General features: G+C 32.7%; 2 protein-coding genes across 2 annotated transcripts; one reads left to right on the top strand and one right to left on the bottom strand.

The window, feature by feature from the left end:
• The first annotated feature begins 477 nt into the window (after window positions 1-477).
• Window positions 478-4,831, top strand: LOC135681779 (uncharacterized). The gene is made up of 8 exons (XM_065196393.2): window positions 478-805; window positions 1,043-1,158; window positions 1,780-1,812; window positions 2,077-2,148; window positions 2,812-2,870; window positions 3,210-3,262; window positions 3,565-3,712; window positions 4,140-4,831. The coding sequence occupies exons 1-8, from the start codon at window positions 688-690 to the stop codon at window positions 4,159-4,161; spliced, it is 621 nt and encodes a 206-aa protein (XP_065052465.2). The 5' UTR covers window positions 478-687; the 3' UTR covers window positions 4,162-4,831.
• Window positions 4,832-9,858: 5,027 nt separating this feature from the next.
• On the bottom strand, window positions 9,859-17,141 carry LOC135682589 (AN1-type zinc finger protein 4). The gene is made up of 12 exons (XM_065197552.2): window positions 16,333-17,141; window positions 15,487-15,562; window positions 15,148-15,215; window positions 14,810-14,864; window positions 14,271-14,330; window positions 14,020-14,097; window positions 13,586-13,646; window positions 13,176-13,259; window positions 12,862-12,923; window positions 11,832-12,465; window positions 10,913-11,079; window positions 9,859-10,180 (listed from the first exon to the last, which is right to left on the bottom strand). The coding sequence occupies exons 1-12, from the start codon at window positions 16,433-16,435 to the stop codon at window positions 10,045-10,047; spliced, it is 1,584 nt and encodes a 527-aa protein (XP_065053624.2). The 5' UTR covers window positions 16,436-17,141; the 3' UTR covers window positions 9,859-10,044.
• Between the last annotated feature and the right edge of the window lie 272 nt (window positions 17,142-17,413).

Consider the following 17,413-nt stretch of genomic DNA (forward strand, 5'->3'; position numbering starts at 1 on the left):
AATCAATTTCTAAGTGTGTGGCCTAAACGACTTTGTTGTCCAAAAATTAAAGAAGCTTGAGACAGAAAAACTACACTCTTTCTTTATAAGAACCAGTAAATTTAAGTTCAGGCTGACTGTTCTTAATTTTTTCGAAAGTCTGAGGCTGGATTGTTCCTTATTTGTTCTTAAATTGAGAGGGTGTAAGCAGTGCTATTGTTTGTTGGTTTTTTCGCTCTAAGGAGGTGTTCAGGCCTCATTTGTCAACAAAGTGAGTGAGACAGCTTTAATTTACTGACAAATTTTAATATTCACCGAAAAAGCACCCGCACATCGCTAAAAATCCTCGATTTTGAGACAAAATGTTGTTCAAAATTGCATTTTGCAGAAGCTCAGCCTCAGCTTGTTCTTAATTTGTTCTTAACTTTTGACCAGTTTTGAGGCTCGTGTTCTTGTAAAATTGTTCTTATATAAAAAAGAGTGTAAGCAATTTTTCTATTTTGTTTCTGGTAATGAACGCCAGGCAAATATCTTAAAATTTTGAATAAAATTAGAGACCAAGAATAAGAACGATAACGATATGGAAATGGATAAAGGGGCAAAAAGAGAAGGGTTTGGGGAAAATAATGTGCCTTGAACCCCTGGTGGTGACAGAATGTGAAATCACAGCTGTTGCCATGGCAAGCGAGCAAGGAGTCAAAAGTAAAAATGGTAGATCCTTCGACGAAGACGGGGAAACGTGGTTTCCTGCATTCCGCTTCATCTTATCAAGGATCCGATTGTTTTTATGCACCGTATCTTGGTAGAGGAAAAGTTCTGTTCACGGGTAACAATAATCTTTATTCTTTAATAAAATTATTCATTTCCTTTGCAATATTTCCAAGCCCTGAACAGAAATTTTGGCTCTTCGCGCGCTCTCGTTCTTGGAAATTGTTTGTTTGTTCCCCACACTTTTGGCTGTATTTCAGTAAACAATATTTTATTCAATTAATTTTTTACAAATGACTTTTTGCTACCCGTAGCACTGACCATCGGTGCTAATTTTTCATGAAATTTTTTACAGGACCAGATGGAGTTAAAGACCATGAAACGAAAATTTGTGATGCGGAATATATTGGTATAGGAACTGCGTCAAGAGAAAGCACAGGAAATCTTTCATATCTTTGGAGAGCTGCAACAGTAAGTATATTTTGTAAGGAGACAAAAGACCCGTTCTTTATAATTGGCTTTGTTGTCTAATTGATAAAACAGTTCTCATAGTTGTTTGTGAAGAATATGTGAACAAAGGTGTTGAGCAAAATGTTAAAAAGAGAGTTAGGAATATTACAAATAAGGTCGTAAATGAAGGTCGTGAATGACTTTTGCTAGGTAATTTGAAATAAAGGTGGAAGATATAGGTTATTGGGTTGGGACTCCTTGGGGGGATATTTGCTTGTCCTTTTTTCTTGTTCTGACTTTTATTACTCACGTTTTATAATACCAATATTAAAAATGAACGATTAATCATCATTATCCCAGATTTATTACATGTCGTAAAAACTCATTACAGATCACCTTTGATTATTATAAACTGCCTGCAATAGATTTCAATTCCGTGATTTTTTGAATTAGATGCAGTTATCAAAGGTGATAAATCTGATAAAACAGAAAGAGCAAATTTTCATACTCTCTTTTATAGATCTTGTTTGATAGTCTGACTTATGATTCTGCTAAATCTACTGTTGCCACTGTTGCATTTGATTTGAAAGAAGTTCTTTCTTTGAGATTTGGTTGCTATTCAGCACTTACATTGTTTTGTAGCACACACCCCACCCATCGTCAAGAGGCTGTCAGGTTTGTCCCTCTATATCTGATTATCTTATCAGCTCGTTTGGATCAATGTTTTATTTATGGTTTGCAAAAACTGCATTGAGACATCAAGAACCATATACTATCTGTCTTATCCCTTTCAAAGAGGGGAATTGTACATTTTTGGTAGTGATGTTATCAGCATGTGATAGCCTTGAATTTTCTTTCCAGATTGGTGATTGATCTTTTAATTTTTGATGTATTGATATAGTCAAATTTGATCTGAATGTAATTATGAATTGATTAAAGGTTGGGGATATTGGTTGGCATTCCAGAGGATATATGGATAGACGCCTCTTGTCCAGTAGACAACAGATCAAAGTATGTGAATCATTCCTTTTGTAACTTTTCATCTTTAAACCTTCATAAACTGAGGCTGGTTAGAGCAAGAGGCACAACACATGGATACAGAACAACATCAGAATCAACCCACATTTCAAAGGCATTGGGTATGCTCAGGGCCATTGCTACATTTGGCTCAGGAATGTGACACCCCCCCCCCCCCCCCCTCAAAGAACTCATTGTTATAGCATGGAGTTTCTTGCCATGTAGGGATGCTTTGTCTGCAAGTTTTCAAGCTTGTCAGCAAATAAAGGGTGTCTCACCCATTTTGTCAGCAAATGGGATCTAAGCACCCATCCCCTTGAGCACAATAGCCTAATCCCTAAACCACCACTTGTTTACCTCCATGTTTAGAAACATTTGTAACATTAATGATAGAATTTGTGTGTAATAAGAAAATGGGGGCTAGGCAAAGGATACTTAGTCATTGGAACTCCAGAGTGTTTGAGAAGTGCGCCAATGTTTGAATATGATCAAGGGTTTACCACAACATTACATGCAAAGGATCTAATTCCTATATAATATCTAACTGAAAATTTTTCTTTCAGTCTAAATAGTGCAGTATAGTGTTCTACACCTCTTCTCTTCTAGCTATTTTAAATTGCAATTAAGTTATTTACTTTAATCTGCTATTAACTACAGCTTGGAGAATTCAGAGAAGCTTGTGAAAACCGATATTCTCACAGGAACCAAAATCCATGGTATGATTTTGATTTATTGTGCTATTTCCCTACACCAGTACCCAACTTTCTTGAATCAAATAGGTAGAAATTATTTGGTTCCAGGTCAACCTCGCTCTCCAAGTTTTTGCTAAATACTTTATATTACTTAAGGTTCTAAACTTTAGTCTTAAGCCACATAATCTATTGTTCCGTAATTTGTCACATGTGGTAATTCAATTCAGCTATCAGTTTTACAATGTGCAAGGGTTTTCCTACAAATTAAACTTCATTTTAGTCACACAAAAGTGGCATGTTTGAAAGTTAAAGAGCATGATTTAATCTCAAATTGCAGGTCTTTTAGTGCATGTTTTGTTTTAGGTATCCTGAAAGCAAAAGATATAGATGCTACCAGAAGTATTCTGAGCAAAGAGGTTTGTGACTTTATAAACATCAACTCCTTCTTCTTGAAAGATATATTGTCAAACCCAGACGAGGAAAATTTCTCTTATGAAAGCTCAAACTATTTTTCTTTCAATTAAATAAAACATTATCTTGACATGGCCTTATTGTATCTTATCTTGAAAACATTAAAAACAGAAAAACTAAGTGTCTTATCCTGGATAAGTATTTGTGTCATTTTAATTGTCATTATTTCTTTGGTAATCCTAAAACAATCATTATCAAATCTGCTTGTTTCAGAATTACATCAACAATTGACAACGTCTTGTTTCAGATTCACCAATAGAGGAGCTTAAGCAAATTCCTATTCGACCTCGATCATGTGCAAGGCCCAAATCAACCTCAACAATTGGATCATTGCCGTTTTATGGGTACAAAAAGAGACCAGATTCTCCGAGTTCGAGTTCTTCTAGTTCCTATAGGTGAGTCGTTTTATTTCAAAGCTTTATTTACAACATGTTTTTTGAGAAAGGTTTTTTAGTTTGCGAAGAGCATGCAGCGATATTTCAAGTTATTTTAGAAACAAGGCTCTTGAAAATTTCAATTCTTTCAATTTTTTCTTTCTAACTTTTTTGTAGAGCAATATCTCCTTTAAATTTAACCCTTTTTCACTTTAAGAGTGAATTAAAAATGACTTTTCCAAAGATGAATCATTTTCCAAAACTTCGTCTTTGTCTACAAAATTGGTTGAAATTGGTGAAAACAACCGTATTGATGGCAATTTTCGCAAGAATTTTAAATTCATATTGGAAGCTCAAAGGTTCCTTTTTGAAAGTCTTTCGGCTGCATTTTAAATAAATCACGAGTGTCAATAGCAAACACTTATTAACTTTTGTTTCTTTGTCTTAGGGCAACAATGTATATGCGCTAAAATGTATCATGAAGAAGTATTCTTGTATCATAATACTAAATTAAAAACGACATTACATTGTGTAAGTTGTCTATGATTTGTAATTAAGTGCGAATTTGTAAAATGTGGTTTGAATGATTTTCTATTGTATATATTTATGTCGAAATTTTTAAAAATTGAATGGTTATGAGTTTCACCAAAGTCAAACATCTAAGCAGCTGCACTTCTTTTGTTTATTCTTTTGTCTTTTGTTAATGAAAGAACGTGGACTCGAACATATAGAATGCAGAATAAAAGCAAAATTCTTCTTTAATTACATTAAATAGTAAACATGAAGAAAACGAAACAACCAAGCAGATATTTGAGAAACATGAAAAGTTAAACACGAAAAACTGCTGTTATAAAGAAAGTAAACCAGGTTAAGAGCAGCTGAAAAGTTTGTTCGCCGAGTAGTTAATTTAGCAGTAATGATAATGACTCTAAATAATACGTAGCCACACATGCCCCTTTGCAAACCCTTGCTTTTGAAATTTCTGTGAGATTTTCATCATCTTTCATCCAATAGGCCAGAAACGTTGTACCAAAAAAAGGTAAAGTTTAGGCTAAAATTTCATTCTAAACCAAGTAAAGATTTTAAACTCTTTAAATTTACGAATTACCAAAAGATCAAGATGAGAATTTGCCATCGCAGACAGTTATCTGTTCAAGGTTTAAGATAATTGTACCACAAACTCAGATCACTGTAATAGTACCAACTGGATCATTTATGCGCAATTTCAAGCGTTTTGAATTGCTATTTATCACGTGCTGAATTAAATTAAATCCCTTAAAGGTCCTTTTTGAGGGATAAACTCTCCTAAAAACTTTCAGTTTTAGAGAAAGAGCAAAGCGTTGCTCTTTAAAAGCACCAAAGACGTTTTTGCAACAAATAGTCACCTGAATCAAATCTTCTTCAAACAGATACTGATCGATGTTGTTCCATTTTATGGTTTGAAATTTTTCTAAATTAAGTAAATTTTAGATATAAATTTTGAGTTTCTAACAAAAAGCAAATTTAAAGCCTAGAGCCTCATTTTTGAAGAGAATGTAAGCCTATAGCTTTTGGAAAATGCTAACATTTGAATGAATTTTTTTGGATGGCAAATTGTATTAGACGATTTTTGAACGCATAATCATTGACACATTGTTGCGGACAAAAGTTAAAAACATTTCCCCAAGCTTTTGACCAAAATGTAAGCCTATAGCCTTGGTAAAATGCCCATTTTTGTCTGGATTTTTTTGCGTAAAAAATTTAAAGTAAACGGTTGAAAAGTTTTTGAAATGCATATTTATTGATTGAAAGGGCTTAGAGTGACATTATTTTGGACAAAAATTTTCCAAAAAATATTCTCATTTTTTTTACCAAAATGTAAGCCTATAGCCTTCGTAAAATGCCCATTTTTAACTGAAACTTTTTTGCGAAAAGAAATTAGAGTAAACGGTTGATAAGTTTTCGAAATGCATTTTTATTGATTAAAATGGCTTCCGGTGACATTATTTAGGACAAAAATTTTCCAAAAAATATCCTCATTTTTTACTAAAATGTAAGCCTATAGCCTTGGTAAAATGCCCATTTTTGACTGAATTTTTTTGCGTAAAAAATTTAGAGTAAACGGTTGAAAAGTTTTTGAAATGCAATTTTATTGATTAAAAGGGCTTACAGTGACATTATTTTGGACAAAAATTTTCCGAAAAATATCCTCATTTTTTGACCAAAATGTAAGCCTATAGCCTTGGTAAAATGCCCATTTTTCACTGAATTTTTTTGCGTAAAAAATTATTTCAAACGGTAGAAATGTTTTTGAAATGCATTTTTATTGATTAAGAGGGCTTACGGTGACATTATTTTGGACAAAAATTTTGCGAAAAATATCCTCATTTTTTACCAAAATGTAAGCGTATAGCCTTGGTAAAATGCCCATTTTTGACTGGATTTTTTTGCGTAAAAAATTTAAAGTAAACGGTTGAAAAGTTTTTGAAATGCATATTTATTGATTGAAAGGGCTTAGAGTGACATTATTTTGGACAAAAATTTTCCAAAAAATATTCTCATTTTTTTTACCAAAATGTAAGCCTATAGCCTTCGTAAAATGCCCATTTTTAACTGAAACTTTTTTGCGAAAAGAAATTAGAGTAAACGGTTGATAAGTTTTCGAAATGCATTTTTATTGATTAAAATGGCTTCCGGTGACATTATTTAGGACAAAAATTTTCCAAAAAATATCCTCATTTTTTACTAAAATGTAAGCCTATAGCCTTGGTAAAATGCCCATTTTTGACTGAATTTTTTTGCGTAAAAAATTTAGAGTAAACGGTTGAAAAGTTTTTGAAATGCAATTTTATTGATTAAAAGGGCTTACAGTGACATTATTTTGGACAAAAATTTTCCGAAAAATATCCTCATTTTTTGACCAAAATGTAAGCCTATAGCCTTGGTAAAATGCCCATTTTTCACTGAATTTTTTTGCGTAAAAAATTATTTCAAACGGTAGAAATGTTTTTGAAATGCATTTTTATTGATTAAGAGGGCTTACGGTGACATTATTTTGGACAAAAATTTTGCGAAAAATATCCTCATTTTTTACCAAAATGTAAGCCTATAGCCTTGGTAAAATGCCCATTTTTGACTGGATTTTTTTGCGTAAAAAATTTAGAGTAAACGGTTGAAAAGTTTTTGAAATGCATATTTATTGATTGAAAGGGCTTACAGTGACATTATTTAGGACAAAAATTTTCCAAAAAATATTCTAATTTTTTTACCAAAATGTAAGCCTATAGCCTTGGTAAAATGCCCATTTTTCACTGAATTTTTTTGCGTAAAAAATTATTTCAAACGGTAGAAATGTTTTTGAAATGCATTTTTATTGATTAAGAGGGCTTACGGTGACATTATTTTGGACAAAAATTTTGCGAAAAATATCCTCATTTTTTACCAAAATGTAAGCCTATAGCCTTGGTAAAATGCCCATTTTTGACAGGATTTTTTTGCGTAAAAAATTTAGAGTAAACGGTTGAAAAGTTTTTGAAATGCATATTTATTGATTGAAAGGGCTTACAGTGACATTATTTAGGACAAAAATTTTCCAAAAAATGTCCTCATTTTTTACCAAAATGTAAGCCTATAGCCTTGGTAAAATGCCCATTTTTTACTGAACTTTTTGCGTAAAAAAATTAGATTAAACTGTTTAAAGGTTTTTGAAATGCATATTTATTGATTAAGAGGGCTTACGGTGACATTATTTTGGACAAAAATTTTGCGAAAAATATCCTCATTTTTTACCAAAATGTAAGCCTATAGCCTTGGTAAAATGCCCATTTTTGACAGGATTTTTTTGCGTAAAAAATTTAGAGTAAACGGTTGAAAAGTTTTTGAAATGCATATTTATTGATTGAAAGGGCTTACAGTGACATTATTTAGGACAAAAATTTTCCAAAAAATGTCCTCATTTTTTACCAAAATGTAAGCCTATAGCCTTGGTAAAATGCCCATTTTTTACTGAATTTTTTGCGTAAAAAAATTAGATTAAACTGTTTAAAGGTTTTTGAAATGCATATTTATTGATTAAAAGGGCTTCCAGTGACATTATCTAGGACAAAAATTTTCCGAAAAATATCCTAATTTTTTTGACCAAAATGTAAGCCTATAGCCTTGGTAAAATGCCCATTTTTTACTGAAATTTTTTGCGTAAAAAAATTAGATTAAACTGTTTAAAGGTTTTTGAAATGCATATTTATTGAATAAAAGGGCTTCCAGTGACATTATTTAGGACAAAAGTTTTCCGAAAAATATCCTAATTTTTTTGACCAAAATGTAAGCCTATAGCCTTGGTAAAATGCCCATTTTTTACTGAAATTTTTTGCGTAAAAAAATTAGATTAAACTGTTTAAACGTTTTTGAAATGCATATTTATTGATTAAAAGGGCTTCCAGTGACATTATTTAGGACAAAAATTTTCCGAAAAATATCCTAATTTTTTTGACCAAAATGTAAGCCTATAGCCTTGGTAAAATGCCCATTTTTTACTGAAGTTTTTTGCGTAAAAAAATTAGATTAAACTGTTTAAAGGTTTTTGAAATGCATATTTATTGATTAAAAGGGCTTCCAGTGACATTATCTAGGACAAAAATTTTCCGAAAAATATCCTAATTTTTTGACCAAAATGTAAGCCTATAGCCTTGGTAAAATGCCCATTTTTTACTGAAATTTTTTGCGTAAAAAAATTAGATTAAACTGTTTAAAGGTTTTTGAAATGCATATTTATTGATTAAAAGGGCTTCCAGTGACATTATTTAGGACAAAAATTTTCCGAAAAATATCCTAATTTTTTTGACCAAAATGTAAGCCTATAGCCTTGGTAAAATGCCCATTTTTTACTGAAATTTTTTGTGTAAAAAAATTAGATTAAACTGTTTAAAGGTTTTTGAAATGCATATTTATTGATTAAAAGGGCTTTCAGTGACATTATTTAGGACAAAAATTTTCCGCAAAATATCCTAATTTTTTTGACCAAAATGTAAGCCTATAGCCTTGGTAAAATGCCCATTTTTTACTGAAATTTTTTGCGTAAAAAAATTAGATTAAACTGTTTAAAGGTTTTTGAAATGCATATTTATTGATTAAAAGGGCTTCCAGTGACATTATTTAGGACAAAAATTTTCCGAAAAATATCCTAATTTTTTTGACCAAAATGTAAGCCTATAGCCTTGGTAAAATGCCCATTTTTTACTGAAATTTTTTGCGTAAAAAAATTAGATTAAACTGTTTAATGTCACCGTAAGCCATTTTAATCAATAAATATGCATTTCAAAACCTTTAAACAGTTAACTACAAAACCTTTAAAATTTTCCGAAAAACATCCTCACTTTTTGACCAAAATGTAAGCCTATAACCTTGGTAAAATGTCCATATTGAGTGAAATTTTTTGCTTAAAGAAATTAGATTAAAAGGTTGAAAAGTTTTTGAAATGCATATTTGTTGACAAAAATGGCTTCCCGTGACATTATTTAGGATGAAAATTTTTCAAAAAAAATCCTCATCTTTTTTACCAAAATGTAAGCCTATATAACTTTGGTAGAATGTCGATTTTTGAAACGAATCTAAATCTCATACTGATTGATCAATAAGGCATTGAGTAAGATATGTTTCAGGAAAAATTGTCGGAGAAATATTCGCAAATTTAGAAAAATAACAAGCAGATAGGCTTGCTAAAATGCCCATTTTTGACTGAAAATATTTGTCTTAAAAAATAAGACCAGATGTTTTAAAAAGTTTGAAACGAAGATTGATCGATGTTAAGGGTCTTGCATAACACATTTTGAGAAGTAATTTTCGAACGAAAATCAATTATCAATGAATCATGTTTGGCAAAATGAGTTTTGGAAAGAATGGTAAGCAAAAACGTTTCAGAATTTCCTAAATAAACAAAAATTCTGACCAACAGTAAATGTTACTTAAACAATTTTGGCATAAAAGGCTTGAAAAGAAAACCTCTATTTGCTGACAAAACGGCAAGAATCAAGCCTTGGTAAACTATAAAATCATGAAAGGAAAACAATTTTGGACAAAAAAATTAGAAAAAACCAAAACGTTATCGGTAATTGAGCTGGTTAATCAACTGAGAGTACCCGTCACTGCCAAGCAAAAACAGGAGAAACGTCTACCAAAAAAATTGAAAAATGTCTGGCATATGTTTGGAATTCTCATACCACAAAATAATATATATAGACTCTCTACATAATATGCACAAGCGTAAATTTGTATCAATCTATCTGCTAATACAGAAGCCAGATGCTACATTGCTGATAACACCAGCCAATATCCAGTAATATAATATCCAATTATATTATGTAGTGATAATATTTACATTATATTTTTGGCAGTTTTGGTGCCGTGACCACAGGGTTGCTTTGCTCTAAGACCTTTCGTCCCTCGCCTTTATAATCGTACGTACAACAATGAGCCTCTGCGTATCTGTGTGTTGCGCAGTATATGTTACCACACCTAAGAAAAAAATTCTAACTGTGAGGGAAGATAACATAAGTTAGTGTAGAAACAAAAACATTTTTAGTGAAATGCCTCAAAAACTTTATTTGATAAGAGCCATAATCTGAAGGGACAAAAAGTGACAAGATATATATTCTAGTACTGAATGGGATCCGGATCAAGGAGCCGACACAACCCCATACCCTTCAGTTGTTGGTCTGCCCATGATACCAGCGGAAAGTATAAGGGGTACTATCCGAACTCCCCTACCATTGCTAAATAGTTGGCTGATGGGATCACAACTGATAGAAATGTGCCACATCGCATCTGTGGCTGACTCTATGACAAGAACCAAACTGAAATGCTTGCTATTACTTGATACAAATATATATAGACTGTTTGTGATTTCTTGATGTATGTGCAGAGCCTCTGTATTAAAGGAAAAAACTGGGTGCAACATGCTTCGACATGATATCCACTTTAGCAGTTGCTGTCATAGATTGGCATTTCAACAGGGACTGGACAAGAAATCGAGGCCTAGGGTACCCGACTCCGTAAAGGACATCTTGAAGCTCAAGGCGAAAACACACAATTCTTTTAGTTGCAATGCTACAACTTGTACACTGACGTTTCTGATGCACAGATAATTCAAATCGAAATACCTAGAATAGCCTTTTCACCACTTTTGCTAGCATGCTTCTACAGATCTAAAAGCTAGATAGAACAGGGATCATTAAAAGGAAAACCAACCTGCATTGATAATTTGTTGCGAGTCCTAATTTCTTGGCACATTGAAAACATCGAGTACGTTTACGACCACTTGGTACCAGCTGAGGAGGAGCTTTAGAGACTGACTCCATCTGAGGCAGCCTCGATGGGCTCAAGGCCTCTTTAAGACTTTTGGCGGTCGCCTCTCTCTGAAACAAACAGGAGCAAGTTATCATACCACTGATCATACAGAAAACCAACTGATTTTAATATTTTACAACGAAAACAATCATAATCATAAAACAATGTTTGTTTTTCAACGCGATTTGTTATCACCTTCTTGTTCAACGCAGGAAGAACTTTGAAAAGTTACACAGGTTTAATCTAATAAAGAAATATCAAAAACTAAGGCTGAATGGGTCATTTCGATGATTTGAGCAGATATAAAGGCTAGACTATATCTAAGATACGTTAAAAATGCCATATTTCACAATCGCTAGCGACCGAAGCTTTGTTGGAGCAACAAATTTTTTAGAAGCTACCCTTGGATCAGATTTGGCTTTTTTCATGGCCAAAGCTGATGCCCTGACATCTAGACCCACTCCCAATGATGAGGCAACAATTGCTTGAAAAAATGAACTTGTATTTTGTATTTTGTATTTGTTTCTACCTAGCATCCGAAGGTAGTTTTTAGGACATTGAGAAGCTTATGCTTATCGAGTAGTGTCCTGGTCCTTCTTCTCGATGTGACCACACCTCGTGATTCCTATGCCTGGAATTTACAGGGAGCTGGCGACTCTCCCCACTTTGGGTGAAAGTCATGCCAGGGACTCGAACAAAAGACCCTTGGGTCTAAAGTGAGCGCCTTCAACAACTGAGCCATCCTCGCACAGAAAAGAAGATATAAAATAAGTTAAATATGAATGATTAAGTGTGATTTAATAATAAAATTTCAACCAACCTTTAATCCAACGATGCTTTCCTCCATTGATGCAAGCCTTGACCTTCTCAGCAAACGTCTTCCTGTATCCGTGGATTCTTGCCTCGACAAAAGCTTTTTCTCCCCCAAAGATTTTAATTTCTGACTTTTTCGATGAGTTCGTGATTCTAAACTTGTATTTGATAACATATTTTCCCATGAAAGTGCACTATCGTTTCTATCGTCAATTTTTGTTGGTGTTTCTTCGTCATCATAAGATTTCTCGAAACCTATATTAGTATCACCGCTGTCTCCTCGAAGGTCTAACGGCTTAAGAGACTTCACTCTGCGCGGGCTTCGTTTCGATGTGCTTTTGTACCCATGATGCAGTGCCATCTTTCTTTCTGCTTCTGCTGACTTCATGGAAACAGAATTAAGATCCTTAATCAACTTCGTATCTAGATTTGAAGCACTGATTATGTCAGATATATCCACGTGATCATTGCTACGGTTCCTGGAAGTCACAGGCGGAAGTGGAATCTTATCATGGCTATTAGAAGCGCTAGTATCCTCTTGCCGTTGTTTTAACTTGTGTCTATGTTTCTTCAGCCTTTTCTGCTCAACTGTAAGAGCATTATTGTCATTGTTTTCTGCATGGCTTGCTGCAAATCGTAATCTGCAAGAAGAAAACAAACAGACATTAATTTGACTCAAGAATAAAAAATGATTAGTGAGTGGTATAAAAATTTAGAAAATTTATTAAGGGCCTTTTCTATCTGCAAAAGTCAGTTTCTTGGGAGAAGTTCGGAACAAAATATTCCTGCTACGTTTGTAGAGTTTGATTTATCGAAATGGAGGATTATCATAAAAAATGCCAATATCAAAAGAGTTGAGTCCCATTTCGTAAAAAGCATCACTATAGGTGTCCTCTTCCACAGTTTTGCTGTGCACTCATGACAAGTCTTGAAGCGCAAATTCAAGGTATTCTTGCTTAGACACACGACCATAAAAATACTATTGCAACCATAATCACTCAAAGAAAGATCTAGCAAAAAGCATTTAATAAAAATACCTTCTTCTTGCAAGATTGCTGTTTGGTCTTCCAGAGGATGGAGGGCGTGGAACAATCTTTGGCTTTAGGAAGAAGAAAAAGAATAAGTTTTAAATGCTAATCGATATAAAACTCATTTTTAATCCTATGCAAATGTAAAAACAGGGCAACAGGTTCATAAATTTTAAAAATAAAGGAAATCTTGCTGAAAACTTGAATAATTCAACATCAAAACTCACAGCAAAAGCTTCAAAAGTTTCAAAAATTTTGTTTAGCATCTTTAAATTTTGACATCTCTAACGACAGCGTCAAATGATGCTGAAAATAACACACACCTGCTTTCTAATGTTCAAGTTAGCCATCTGTGCTTGAAGAAATTTCATCTTTTTTCTAGTTAATTCATTTTCTTCTTTCTTTTCCTGGAATAATCAATAATAAAAATATCTTTTAGGAAAAGAAAACAAAATATACCAGAAAAAAGAGATTCTGTATAAGACTTAAATAAAACAAAGGCTGACCAATTGCAAGAAGAAACAAAAACATTTCAAGTTATTTATCTCCTGACCTCAAACACAACTCTAGTCACTAATCCATCAATATTACTACAATATGTACATGTGCTTCATTTATCATCTAAATAAAAGACAGGATCATTTGGTTTCCATGATTTACATCATGGACTGAAATTGTAGATGTTTTTGCACTCTATCCATTAGATTGTATATTAGAAGAGACTTGTTATTACCTTTGAAATCTGTTGGCTTTCATCATCCTCTTCATCATATAAATTATAAATTGATGCAGCACTGCAAACAACAGTTTACAGATAAGAATAATCTTTACAGAAAACAAGCAGAGTGGGGAGTTCAAAAAATGCTATAACTTGTTCATAGAAGTTGGTCCACTGGCTTAAAACATCAATTTATCCTATATGTAAACTATGCTTAACTTCAATATTTATGTTTGTCTAATTTGAGAACCAATGATTACTCTATGTATGATATTAAAAGGAAAAACAAATGATTCTTACATTTTAAGATAAAAGTTAATGACAGTTTTCAATTTAGTTTATACCAACAAAAAGGAAGGTTGCGACAAGACATTTAAACTTTTTGTAGCCAGTAAAATCATCAGGTAAAGTTTGTACAAAAAAAGGAAGCAACATCTTGTTATGTATACCTTAAAGTTTCTGATAACGGTGTAAGTGTTCCATCTCCCCTGTCATAAACTCTAAAAAAATTCAGTTGATCTCCATCCCTATTTGCAGAGAGATGCATTTTAGAATATGTTTCTAAACAATAAGTGTGATAACATGTTGAAGGCATGAGTTATCAACATAAATATAAATAATAGATTTTTTTGCAAAATCAATAGCAAGATAAGAAAATAAATTTCGTTTTAAAAAGTATTTGGTCAATTAAGCCACAAACCTGAACACAAGAAGGGTGACCTGTCTATTGTCTTTCATGAGTTTGTCCAAAATTTCATTCCTAGAAAATAATGGATGTAAAAGTTGCAAAACAAACCAAAATGTTTACAATTCTTTGAGATGACTCGTATTAAACCATGGAAAATTTGATTATATATACAACAAAACTATAATATAACTCTGTGATATGTGAAACTATATACGTATATAATTCTGAATATTTAAACAAGAATAAATTTTTGTTTGGAAAAAAAGTGCTGCAAAGTTTCTTCTTTATATTTGTCAATCTTCTTTATATCAACTGTTTATCAGGAATGTAGAAAAGGACTAAAACTGCTGTTTACAACTCAACTTTTGTTTAATTGTTTTGCCAGGGCTTAAAGGTTATCAGCAACTGAATTTAAAGAACAATGATTACAAAATTTTGGTAAAAATCTTATCATCAAATCAAAATGCTTTTGATCATACAACTCTAGATTATATCCCTAGATTGTCCCTTTAATTGTGCATTTACCATGATTTTATGCATAATTTACAAACCTATTTGCTTCCATGTATTCTGCCATTTCTTCTAACGAAGGTTCTTCTACTGAAACTGATAAAAAGTCGCAATTAAAAAATATAAATTGACAATCAATGTAAATATATTTTTTATATGCTAAGAAAATAAGATCCGTCCAATTAGCACTATTTTGAGAAATCCCTTGAGAAAACAGATGAACACTAAGAATTTGTATACATTGAGCAATCGTTATTAGAAAAATTGTGTTTTTATGAAAATCTTCTATAAAATAATTTCAAATGCCTCAATTTGACCAAGTTTGTTGTATATCATAAGCAACAATGTAGATAAAAATTCTATGTCTTAAAATGCTTACTTCTTCTGGTATTAATTGGTCCACCTCTCATTGCCAAGACTAACTTCAAAGTTGCACCATCTGTAATACTAGTACACAAAAACAGTAATTCATTAGCATTCTCTTATAAAAAATGACCTACCATTCAATAAGATACAGAGAGGATTAATTATGACTTTTATCAGTTGTGGTTTGTGATAAATTTTATTACACCATTGTGAAAATCTTTAAAATATGACCCAGTGAAATTCAACCAAACATTAATAAATAAATCAAATAATGATAAAGCTAAAAACAGCAAAGTTCTGACACAGCCTGAATAAGAAACAATGTATTTTAAACAACAACTTGGTGACATACTCAAAATCATGTAAGCAGAGTTCATCATCTAGTTCTGTGGACTGCCAGATGAGATGCTGCTGTGAGACAGGGATGCCTGGAAAAATAAACAAATTGTTTGAATACATTTCTAGCTAGCTAATAAATGAAAAAGACTGCACAATTATGCTAAAAATCATACGAAAATTTATTTTGTTATTTTCTATTCAATGGTAATTTCTTTTCTGATTTTTTTAATTTCTGATTTCTGATTTTCTGATCTTTTCTGGTAATTTATTTTTTTTTAAATCATTTCTGATTAATATTTATGAAATATTCTGCACAACAACATTGGGATACTTTTGTAAATATCAACTTAACCTTTTAGCATTTTTTCTACTATGTTTTGCTTTTCTGTGTGGATACACTCAACTGTAAACTGTTTAATTTTTCATTTGTTTGATTTGTACATTTGAGAATGCAATGAAAATTACTGGGTCTTTATGTTCATAGCATTTTCTCTGCACGAATCACATGGCAGAGCAAGAAAAATCACATAAAAATAAATTTTATTGGAAAGGCAGTTAGCCATTAAAATGTTAGTTTCTTTATACTGAAGTTCCTTGCTCTCACCAGTCCTAACTCCTTAACTGACTTCCTTAATTTCAAGGGATGATAACTTTTAAATTAGCTGATCTGCTGAGAGAGCCCCCCTTTAAGAACATACAAATTTTTTGCATATTATTTGATAAGGTTATTGTATATTTTAATAATCTGTACATCTGTAGGCACTTTGTTAAGAATGATGTATATGCTGTGGGATTTTAAAATAAAGTGGATCACATTGATTACATATTGCAGGTACATAGGAAAATTTTTAAAACTTGCCCTCTAGTCTTTGTATTTTGGCTTTGATGCTCATTATTGTGTCAAAAGGACTGACACGAAGCTCAAACGCTGTCCCAGTCAACGTCTCAATGTAAAGATCCATTGAGAAAATCTGAAGATGACCATATACTTCCGTCTATGAGAAGATTCCAATATTTTCGATGAAAATAAGACCCATTTGTTTCTGCCTCAGAGGTACAATCCAATTCGATTTATTGTGCTCTGAAATATCCGGCTAGGCCTTTCAAGGTTACAAAAATTGAGGAACAATTAGCTGGTAATTTCTTGACGTCGATAATCTAACAAAATTGCAAACAGTTCTCAAACTGCTCTGTTCTGAAAAGAAACAGCAGTCACATATTAATGGCCGCTGTATGCGCCATCAACATGTTCTTGTTACCATCCTTTCGCTGCTTTTATACATTTACTTTTCTACTCGTCTTTCGCTCGAGGTGAACTGAAGGTAAAAAATGTGTCCGTTAGCAGGTTTAATTCAGGAAGCAAATACGAACAAGAAGTACTCCGGACTAAGCCGCGTTTGACGGGATTTGACTTTCGCCGTGAATACAAATGGCCTTTCGAGAGTGGGATCGAGTCGGCTGGGCTGCCTTTAAATTTGATATAAAATCAACGCCATCATCAACCATCAAACGTATCTACAGTAACTGATTCGCCTTAATAGATCTTCAGCAACAAACAGCAACGATACATAGTCGTCTTGTCTTGTTTCTCTCCATTTTTCCTACCTTTCTTCGGAGCAAACTTGAGCATGAAATTTGTTTTCGCTTACGTCAAAGTTCCCGGATAAAGAGCCACCACAGGTGCAGCCACAACAACAAGACGTATCGTTTTTTGTTGCCATGGCATTGGCCTCTTGCTTTTACTGCCTTCCCCATAGCGAAAGCGATTGTGGTGGGTTCGAAAACCATATTCTAGCAACAAGATAATAAGATTTCGTTTTGATTATTTGAATATAATCTAGCATTCATATATCAGCTCTTTCTTCTGACGATAGATATCACCAATTCTGAAACATTATTTACCTCCACTTTCATATGTCAACTTTGTCTACTCCAAAAAT

The sequence above is a fragment of the Rhopilema esculentum genome, chromosome 17, assembly GCF_057945365.1.
Source record: "Rhopilema esculentum isolate cy_ngs chromosome 17, ASM5794536v1, whole genome shotgun sequence".
Lineage (NCBI taxonomy): Eukaryota > Metazoa > Cnidaria > Scyphozoa > Rhizostomeae > Rhizostomatidae > Rhopilema > Rhopilema esculentum.

What these genes read in the sequence shown, in the direction of transcription:
- LOC135681779 (XM_065196393.2), top strand. Translation starts at nt 688, where the DNA reads ATGGTAGATCCTTCGACGAAGACGGGGAAACGTGGTTTCCTGCATTCC. An exon ending in GAAGTATTCTGAGCAAAGAG is followed by an intron (nt 3,263 to 3,564) that starts GTTTGTGACTTT and finishes GTCTTGTTTCAG; the next exon opens with ATTCACCAATAGAGGAGCTT. An exon ending in AGTTCTTCTAGTTCCTATAG is followed by an intron (nt 3,713 to 4,139) that starts GTGAGTCGTTTT and finishes TCTTTGTCTTAG; the next exon opens with GGCAACAATGTATATGCGCT.
- LOC135682589 (XM_065197552.2), bottom strand. Translation starts at nt 16,435, where the DNA reads ATGGATCTTTACATTGAGACGTTGACTGGGACAGCGTTTGAGCTTCGT. An exon ending in AAAGCCAACAGATTTCAAAG is followed by an intron (nt 13,260 to 13,585) that starts GTAATAACAAGT and finishes TGATTATTCCAG; the next exon opens with GAAAAGAAAGAAGAAAATGA. An exon ending in ACTTGAACATTAGAAAGCAG is followed by an intron (nt 12,924 to 13,175) that starts GTGTGTGTTATT and finishes TTCTTCCTAAAG; the next exon opens with CCAAAGATTGTTCCACGCCC.